Source organism: Hyalella azteca, unplaced genomic scaffold, assembly GCF_000764305.2.
Source record: "Hyalella azteca isolate HAZT.00-mixed unplaced genomic scaffold, Hazt_2.0.2 contig5918, whole genome shotgun sequence".
In the NCBI taxonomy this organism is placed as follows: domain Eukaryota; kingdom Metazoa; phylum Arthropoda; class Malacostraca; order Amphipoda; family Hyalellidae; genus Hyalella; species Hyalella azteca.
In genome coordinates, this window is record NW_025936095.1 from 271,810 (window position 1) to 282,187 (window position 10,378).

The 10,378-nt window shown below is 39.2% G+C and overlaps 1 protein-coding gene across 1 annotated transcript; it reads right to left on the reverse strand.

Annotated features, from left to right (window-relative positions):
- Positions 1-258: 258 nt before the first annotated feature.
- On the reverse strand, positions 259-9,697 carry LOC108670052 (zinc finger protein 148-like). The gene is made up of 4 exons (XM_018157502.2): positions 9,308-9,697; positions 7,032-7,190; positions 6,286-6,674; positions 259-4,803 (listed from the first exon to the last, which is right to left on the reverse strand). Exons 2-4 carry the CDS (start codon positions 7,167-7,169, stop codon positions 2,895-2,897), a joined length of 2,436 nt encoding a protein of 811 aa, XP_018012991.1. The 5' UTR covers positions 7,170-7,190; positions 9,308-9,697; the 3' UTR covers positions 259-2,894.
- Between the last annotated feature and the right edge of the window lie 681 nt (positions 9,698-10,378).

A 10,378-nucleotide genomic window follows, 5' to 3' on the forward strand; every position in this document is an offset into this window, starting at 1 on the left:
AGTTCTGGCTTGCGAACTCCAAACACTCCAGACTATATAGAATCCCCTGCGGGTCGTATGTGTTGTCTGTCATCCAAATCCAAAAAGCCGAATATACTCGTATTAGCTGATAAACGAAAAATGATTCAAATGAAATATATACATAGACATGAACACGATAAAATAATTCTTCCCTCATTGCTCATTCAAATTCATGTTTAGCGAATCACTAAGTGCGAGTTCAGCCAAGGCTTGAAATGAAAACTCAACTCATTTTTCAACATTTATTCAATAACACGAACATCAATATTTTAAATTTTAACACAATTAAAGCATCTATCCTAAAAACTAAACACAGTAATGATTGCACTATGACCATATCGCAATACGCAGCGCCCGCCATCACTATTTTGTACACAACGGAAGAGCACCACAACAGTGAACTATAGTTTACTCCAAGGGCAAGTTAAACTTGACCTGAGTGCATTAAATAAATTTTATCCCGATTTTGTGTCAAACTGGCAACCTTAAATTTGCATAATTGACCTAAAAGTGAAAATGATATGTCTTGTACATAATTTAATTGACTTAGGAAATACCGAGATAGAAAAAAATGCCGACTTAACAGCAATTTTCATTAATTTTCACGTACGTGAATTAAATGAATTTGAACTTGGCACTGTTGCTTCATGCAATTGCGAGAAAACCTTAATGACCGCAAAAGATTCCAGATACTGTTGAATTTATTCCTGGTGTTTTCTAGCAATAAGATTTTATGCAAAAATCAATCATGAGCTCAAGAGTTTATTATTTCTTTGGCAGTTGTACGGATCAATGCTATATCTAAATGATCAATAAGTTTCTATAATGTTTTCGAACTGATGGGATAAGCATGCTATAGAATATAGATCATAGTAGCCTATGAAGAGCATAGTAGCTTATGAAGATCATAGTAGCTTATGAAGATCATAGTAGCCTATGAAGAGCATATTAGCTTATGAAGATCATAGTAGCTTATGAAGATCATAGTAGCTTATGAAGATCATAGTAGCTTATGAAGATCATAGTAGCTTATGAAGAGCATAGTAGCTCATGAAGATCATAGTAGCCTATGAAGATCATAGTAGCCAAAGTACTATGAGTTTGGCCGCTCCTAAGCAGGTGGTTTTGCATTCGGCCTAGCCTACTATTCGTATAACGTAACCCCGACTCTCCACCAAAACAAAGCTGAACGATAACAATTCACAACCTAACCCAATTGGCTGTTGGAAATAGAAAAGACGGGGCAAGTGGGCAAGCCAAGCCGCTCATTGGCTGCAAGAAGGTGGGTTAGTCGGGGCAACGTGAGTAGGTGAGGCCGGATAGTGGAGTGCATGTTTATGAGCATGTCTGCTTAAACAGTGACTGTGGACACAATGCGCTATTAGGTATTAGCAGTGAGAACTGATCTGACTTGCGGTGATCCAGCGTGGTCTGCGGTCTCTAGCTCTGACAGTGCGATTAGTTATTGCATGCCGAGGTTAGGCGTTGGCTCCAGGGCAAATGTAAGACTTTAATTTGTGGCATTCGGCTGCGCCCCATTGAGAGCCCATAATGAGCAGAATTTCATGCGGACACACTTGGGGTTCCGTGTAGCCAGGAGTGATCTCCGATATCACAGTCACAGGGATCAGGTGCTTATTAAGCATAAATGTCTCATTGGTTTTGTATTCGATATACTAATAGCTTTGTACCGATTAGCTCTACAAATGTAGCCAATTCTATTTTTCAGGCCTGGACGATAACGAAACGAGTCAAGATGTCCCGCATTGAAAAATAGTTCCGGCAATTTAACAGAATTAACAACTTTTTAACGTATATAAAGATACATCACGAGATACAACAATTAATCATTAATGTAAAATTAAACAGTTATAATGTTTGAGAGATCTCGCGCTGTCTTGAAAGTATTCCCACAAATTTTGCACCGACCACAGCCCCGGTACACACGACGGTCATGATACATTCATCGTTTATTTCATCTTTCAAAAACAGTTCAGCTTTGACCTTAGTTTCGTGGCATCTTGCGGACGGATTGACGATTTGAATTCAAAGAGCGCCGGATAATAAAGTTAACATAAAAATATCAGAAATTATTTTAAATCCAGTAAGTATCTATTGGCGTGAAAACTCCCCGAGTAGTGACCTGGCCTTCCAATACCAAGCAATAATGAAACCAGGCGAGTCTATGTTAGACAACCCAACTAACAAGAATGGCTGCCAAGTTGCATGGGCAATCAAATGTCCTCAAATCAGCTCAACTGTAAATTAATAATTAAGCGTTTGACTTGCTGATCCTTTATCCAAACGTTCGTAATGTCTAGTATTGTAATGGAATAAGTCGCTTTCTCTCAAATCGTTATGCATGTCTTGTACTACATACATCTCTCTCAAACCGTTCATGTTTCGATACACACCTTTTTTCGAGAAAATTTTTCCAGTCTCATTATTTTTCCAGGACATTCTTCGTCCCGTTTTCCAGATCAATTTCCAGAAAACGATTCTCAGAATCTCGTTTAGTGTTCATTCTCACTCTGGACTCAAGCTCAGTTTTTCACAAGTTCTGCCGGTCGACAACTTTTCAACGTATTTCGTCGTCTGTACACACTTGACACGAATATCTCGTTCACTGTGTTTCAATTCCAATCCAAACAGGAGGGTTCCTTGATATCAAGTTAGGAGGCTTGCTGGCAATTAGTATCTGATCAAATGGTCGGCGTATATAGTGATCTATTGTAAACTTAATCAATATTGTTTAGTCGGGTTATCACAGGAATACTTCAAATATCTCGAACGGTGGACAAATTCCCTTCACTATGAGACGAAAAACAACAATTTTTCTGAACTCGTACTTAAAGTGAAATTAAAAGATAACACTAACTACTCATAATGTCTTCAATCATGAAACCTTTTCTTTTCGGTCTCCCCGGGGCATTCGGTTTCACCTGTTGGAATACTGGATATGTGTAACGATTTTGATTTTGAGACGAACTGGTATTTTCTGCAAAATTTTGAAGAGGAAGAGTAGCTGAAGTTTCGAAATTAGAATAATACTCTGCTTCACGTCTGGGGACCGAGTTAAACGACGTAGAATGTCTTGTCTCCTGTGCCATAGTTGGAACCAACAAGATTGCATTTGATGCATGAAAGACGAAGTCAGGCCTAGACACATAAGCATTTTCATGCGAGTGCTGAGAATGGCTTGCAATAGAATATGAGGGAATATGCGGCCCATTTGATCGCACAGTAGAAATCGCCGAAGCCAGCTGGGAGCCTGAGCCGAAGGAAGTATTGAGATTATCACAGTCTTTTACTATAAGGTTTCGTTTGAAGTCGTAATTATGTGAATTTGGATGGCCACTATAATTAGGAGGTAATGAATGCACGAAAACATTCGTATCATGGCTGGGTGATGGTCTCAGAGAGGAACTGGTATCATAAGGAGATGTAAATGAAGAAGACTGTTGGCTATCACAACTGAAGGAGGTTCCTTCAACACCGGAGTGGGCAACAGCTGGAAGGGAGTGAGGTGTTGTAGCACACGAAGTAGCAGGCGAGTGTTCTGACAGAGGATTACCTAGGGTGGAAATCTTTGAAAAACTACATAGCGGATTAGAATTTGGACTGTTCAGAACAGAATCCAGCTTCACCTTTTCCTGGAGTGTCCTATCGTGATATCTAGGAACTGCCGAAGGTGACTCTCTTGGGTTCATACCACAGGTCTCCGTTGTTTTAGATCCCAGTGAATAGAAATCTGAACGTCGTGTAAACTCGGAGTAGTTCACATAAGAGAGGTTTTCCGCATAGTTCGGACCATCGCCATTACGAGTGTCGCAGGGCTGGTCCTCTTCGGGCAGCGATTGGTTTCGTTCTAGCAATTGATCGATGTTCCGTTTTTGTGATGAACGAGATTGGAGCGGTTGCTCGTTGACCAATCCTGTACTCAAATTAATGCTTGTATGAAGGTTTAGCGCGTTCTCAGTAGAGTGAGGCGACTTGTATGCACTCGAGTTACATGCTACAGATGAAGGGGTTGAAGAATATGATTCAGAAACTTGCAATTCTCTGTAATGCTCAGTGTGATGATCGGTTTGCTCGCAAGCTTGTGAAGAATAGTTAGCAAAGGAAGTAGATTTTTCAACTGGAGTGGACGAAACATTCAGATCCTGGATTGCTGGGAAGTGTTTATTCATATCACGAGTCTCACACACGGCGCTCTCTTTGGCTAAACCTGCAGTCTCATTTGGGTCATTTTCAACGGATTCTTCGTCTGTTTCTTCATCAATTGGTGAAATTCGGTCGGATCTGCAAAAAGCGTACGTATCGTCAGGTCGTCCAGGATCGATTTCTTCATCTTCGTCGTCATCGTCAGCTTCTTCTGGTGAATAATCTTCATAAATGTCCTCATTATTTCGTTTTTGAGAGCCGACAATAATATCTGACTTGGGACCTGGGGCGTTACCTTCGGGAAGCAGGGTTTTATTTTCGCCAGATTTTTCGGTAGCGAGATGTCCACCGATGGTGTGGGTTAGCATGTGTCGGCGGAGATCACAGTTGCGCCTGAAGACAGCACTACACGAGGAGCATTTGTATGGCTTGTGGTCCGTGTGGGTGAGTAGGTGTGTTTTCAAGTTGCTACGTTGGTTGAAGCTGCGACCACACGTCGGGCACTTGTGAGGCGACTCGTCCATGTGAAGGATTTTGTGCACAGCCAGAGTCCGACTTTGGCAAAAACCTTTGCCACATTGGACACACTTGAATGGCTTTTCCTTGCTGTGTATATACCTGCATTGAAAAAAATCAGAGTTTTAAAAATGTAAAGCAAACCAAAATCAGAGATGTTAATAAAAAATAAATAAACTAATGAAATAAAATACTTTTCATGTTCTTTTAATATATTTCAATCAAATAAATGCAAGAACTGATATGAAAATTATCGCATACAAGTTTCGAAGTAGGATCTTTTGAATGAAAGTGTAGAAGCTTTTACAAAACTTTTAGGATTTTAAAAATAATTTACGAAGCAGCTGAATGCTGATAACATCGCCGAGCTTATGGCAGCTACAGGAAGAAAGTTGACGGTAGAGAGAGAAGCGTATCGAGAGGCTGGATGCGGGGAGCGCAATAATGTCGAGTCATGTGGTGACAAAAGCTACCCGTCTCTGTCATGCTCGGCAGGTGCAGCTGCGGCTGCTGCTGAAGCTCACTATCGGCGCGGCGCTTTATTGAGAAGAACAACGCGAACCCAGCACTTATTTGACGAAACTATGCTGGCCACTTTAATTTCCACTAATCTCGACACTATGCTGGCGAGGCACTTATTCCGACACTATGCTGGCGAGGCATTTATTCGACACTATGCCTAAAACCGTAAATTAAATTATAAATATTTGTGAACAAATCTAGATACGTCAATGAGCAGCACGAATGTTTATAGGTAAAGCAGTGGAATGTTGTTGAACGCGGCGGTGACTTCAAACCCTCACCTGATTATTAAATACGTTATTGGTCCATTGATCGATTCTAAGCTTAGATGGAAATTTTAACTCAGAGCCGATATGTTTATAGCTCCAAAAATTTGTCTAAACCTTGTGATTTATCGATCGTACTGATTGAGCCAAATATTGATAGATACAGTTGAAGATAGTTGGCATTGTCCTGAACAATAAGTGTCAAATTTTGTCTCGTCAAGAGATGAGTTCCAGTTCAAGGTTTCATGCGCATCGAATTAAAAATGTCCACTTTCGACACAAGTATCAATGAAATACTCTCTAAACAGTAAACGATGAAAGTTATTTTCGAATTTCCTTAGTGTGTTAGGAAAACATTTACATAGAAAATCGGTTACAAGATTGCCTTTTGCGCGTCAATATTCAACCCTATCACTAAAATACGTACACCGAATAGGAGCGAAATTTCAAGCAAACGAAATACATCCTTCCTTTGAATTGCTTAAAGAGGAATTTCAATGGGTTCAATGGAATATGTAATTATTGCTTAAAGAAATTATTTATATTTAAATCACGGACAAATATATGATATTCTCCTTCATGCGAAGCTAGAATGTGCGAGCACAACATGTAGATTAGGAATCGTCTCAATGGTCGTAGGTTAGTATATCATTAAAACCCCACACATATCAATAACTCGCTTGGACGAATGTAAATAACAATAATGTCTTACATCACAATAGTTACTAATATAATAATTATTGTAATAATTGCAATAATTCAATACAATAATAATTATAATAATAATAATTCTTACTTGTGATCCCTGAGGTGATCCTGACGTCTGAATGCCTTGCCGCACACGTCGCAGGGGAAGGGCCGTTCGTCGGTGTGCGTGCGTTCATGTATAAGCAAGTTGTAGCTCTTGGTGAAATGGCGCGAGCAGAACTTGCAAATAAATTGTTTCTTGGAGCGTGGTGCTCGGGCTGCCACGCCTCTTGCAAGGCTATGCTCAAACATGTTCGACAACGAAGCATTACCGAGTCCGCTAGAACCCTGATGGTCCCCACTCATGCTGGGGCCCGGGAAGTTGGGTAGGGTGGGCACGGCATGATGGCCCCCCTCGCGGTCCGGGCTCACCGCCGACGGGCCGTGCTTGTCTCGCCGTGACAGAACTGGCCTAAACGCTGAGGGTGACGTGTCCGTCTGTGATAGCATGAAAGACAGCAGCTGTGAACGGCGGTAGCTTGTGCTGTTAGAAGCGACTAGAAACTGAAGATTATTGGTGCGCCGAAACTAATTGAACTCAACGAAATTCGACCAGGGAAGAGACAATTTAGTGCACAGGTACATATATGAATGCTGGCGATCTAGTAGAAAAAAATATGCTGCGGCATCCAGCCACTAATTATTATATAATTATATATAAGTTTTTATTTAATAAACATGCGTTACATTATAATAATGGTACTAATAATATAATAATAATAAGTGGTAAACGTTTCTCACAATATGTAATAACGGGAAGGTAAATACCGCACGGTCTCGGGTCATTGAGTGTACCTGATGCTGGAGGCTGCAGGGCAGCCCCCCACTGCCCCCCGGAGTGGCGGGGGAGTAGGGCGGGGGGCGAGACGAGTACGAGAAGTGAGGGTAGGCAGAGGGACCCTCTGAGAGGTGGGATACCTCCACCAGCGACATGTTGTGTCACGCTGTCCAGTCCTAAAAGCCAACAGGTAACAAAGTTGTATTGTGGGGCATAGAATCGGAAGACAAAATTAAAAATCTTGAAACTTTTTCAAGGATTTATATTGTGTTGAGTTTCAACTATGATAATGCGCATAAACGGAGACCCGGCATCGGTCGCATTCCTCGGCGGCTGACGATTGGCGGGAACCGATCTATATGATTGTATTCTTTTTTAACATTAAAACTAATGAGAATGAGGGATTTATTATTTTAGTTAAAAAATATAGTATCCTATGTGAACAAAAAGAATAAGTTGAAATAACTAACGAGAAGCCAAAGCAATTGTAAGATGCAACGAGCAATATTCACCGTACGGTAGGTCTAGAGAAGCTCAACGAGGGAGAACATTAAACGGTTATAAAATAATCGCATAAGATCAAAAAGAAATGACCGCCAAAATAATTTGTTTTTCATTTTAATGTTTAAAAAGAAGCCATCTTTTCCGATACAATATGAACTGCGTCCATTCAGGAAGGTCGTTGTAATTATTCAAAATTATGGAAGTATACCAAGATTATTAGTGCATGGAATAACTTAAAACACATTACCTTTCTGTTCGAGTGCACATTGCAAGTCAACCGAGTTTTCTGGGTCAATGATACATTAGTCATGTGGTCGATAATATACCCCTTATGGATTCAGATCCCGCGTTTAATGCATTCAAACCGACAACAAAGGAGCCAAAGCACTGAGCGGCGTCAGAACTTTGTTTTTGAGCAACGAATGACTTCTTTTAGACCAAACATAGCGGATGGGAATTTGAACGTAACGTAATTGGGGACAAAACAACTGACTAAAATACAAAGAAAAAGTTTATTCGAGACCAAAATATATATGACTCAATTATTCTAAATCAATAAAAATATATCAAATCAAAATTGGTCTAAACTCTAAAAAAATTGCTGTATGTGCAATGATCGACGTGTGAGCGGGCACATGGCCCTATGCTTCGATCTTCACCGCAGGAGAGCAAATGGTGGCCAAAAGCATTTCATCCACACATTTCATCATTACAGAATGAAATGAAATATTTCATCTCTATATAGAAATTCATCATTGGACATTTCATAATTGAAGCATTTCATCATTGACGCATCTCACCACTAGATATAGCACTTCATCATTGGGCATTTCATCACTGACACATTTCATAACTATGACAATTCATCATTGGCGCATTTCATCACTATAACATTACATCATCTACACATTTCATCACCATTACGTTACATCATGCAAATATAAGTGTATTTATAAGTAGTTAATAAACTGAGCAGTTAGATAGCGTGTAATAAATAACATTTATAGTGAGATATACGTACCATCATGGAGAGAACAAGTTTATTTGTAAACCAACACGAAGGTGAGGTTAGGTTACACCTGCATATTTTTATGTAGGCAAAATGCACGTTAATGCATTTGATGTAATTCGTCAATATCAATTGCTCGCTAACTGCACTTTATTTTTGGTTGTTTTAATCTCTATCACATGAGTGTGCTGAAAAATCATTCTGAGCGTTCTATACGTTTCCATGTCGACGGAAATAAACCAGAATGATCACGAGTAGTGCTACTTTCAAAAGGAACTCATCTTAAGGCACCAAACAAAAATGACTACAATGCATTGCATACCACCAGAGCCAGCTAATTGCACTGCAGACATAGTCGCTAAGTGAGAAAGACTACGATGCATACCACCAGTAGTGCTGCAGACATAGTCGCTAAGTGAGAAAGACTACGATGCATACCACCAGTAGTGCTGCAGACATAGTCGCCAAGTAAGAAAGACTACGGTGCATACCACCAGTTGTGCTGCAGACATAGTCGCCAAAAAAGATTGACTGGTCCCTCTAAGATAAAGAATGCAGAGCAAACCTAACAGAGATGGTGGCTGATATAAAATACTTCTCAAGAGCATTTACATATCAAATGAATACAAACCACACCACGTGCGACAGAAAAGGTGGCCAAATTACAACTTCTCTATTTGAAATTAAATTTATGATAAATAATGTAAAAACTAAAAATAGGTAATTGAGTGAATGCATCCAGCAGTAGACTTAAAAGTAACGGGTAAATGTTACACTTACAACACTCGAAGTCACCGATGTTAAACTGCTTCATGATGACAGAGTGCCAGTCAAGCAAGGACGACAAGTCGTTTACTATGTCCCAAGATAATAAGAACAATTCAAGTTATTCCAGAACACATGTGCTCATGTTAACAGGCATGTGTTATGAGCAACAGGAATGCTCGCTATCCTATAACGACGAGCGGTCGCCTTCCCAGAAGATAGCAGATGCGACAACTTTGGCGGCAGTCTTGCATTCCTTAGCAAACATTCAACTTTCTAACTGCCACATCCAGAACATTTATGAATTGGAATCAACCATTATTCCAGTTCAAATTAAGAATGGACTTCGATCTTCTTGTTTATGAACTTGGGTCGAACAAATAAGGCCTGATTTGTATTTTCTCTGTAAAATTCGATAGATTAGTTATAATTCAAATAAAGTTACCACAATTTGAATAATAGTAATACATTATATATATAACTACATAACATTAATACATATGATTTATTAAGCAAATGCAGGAATTTAAAGGCAGAGACAATACCACAAAAATTCACCATATCTTTATAAGAGATTCTCTTATAAAGATATGGTGATTTTTTGTGGCATTGTCTTTGCTTTTAAATTCCTGCTTAACTTGTGATTCAAGCAAACAAGTGATTTGAATACTTATAAAAAATGCATATTTGTAGCATCGCTATACATACATTTAAAAAATCATATCTAAAAGCATAACAAATATAATAAAGTATTCCTTATTTTCTGTTTTGTTATTATTATATATGTTATCTTATCCTCGACAATATGCATAAATAAGGATAAATTTATCCCAGGCATGTAATGAATGATAAACTTTAATGATTGATGAAAAACGCTTAAAAATTTTTAAAATGGAAAGAAGATCTGCAAACGCTTCGACTGACATTAACATTAAAGGCTAAGAATTTAAAATCTCAGGTCATGATATTTCCTCTGCAACTCCATGAATTAGTAGAAAGTTTTAGGCAGCCGAGTTTAAATCTCATTTGACATTGAATACGAATTAGTCCTACACTGCACATCAGATGAAGGGTACATAAAATATT

Coding starts and splice junctions, on each gene's coding strand:
- LOC108670052 (XM_018157502.2), bottom strand. CDS start 7,169: ATGTCGCTGGTGGAGGTATCCCACCTCTCAGAGGGTCCCTCTGCCTAC. Junction 6,675..7,031: donor CCTGCAGCCTCCAGCATCAG/GTACACTCAATG, acceptor ATGCTATCACAG/ACGGACACGTCACCCTCAGC. Junction 4,804..6,285: donor GATCACCTCAGGGATCACAA/GTAAGAATTATT, acceptor TTTTCAATGCAG/GTATATACACAGCAAGGAAA.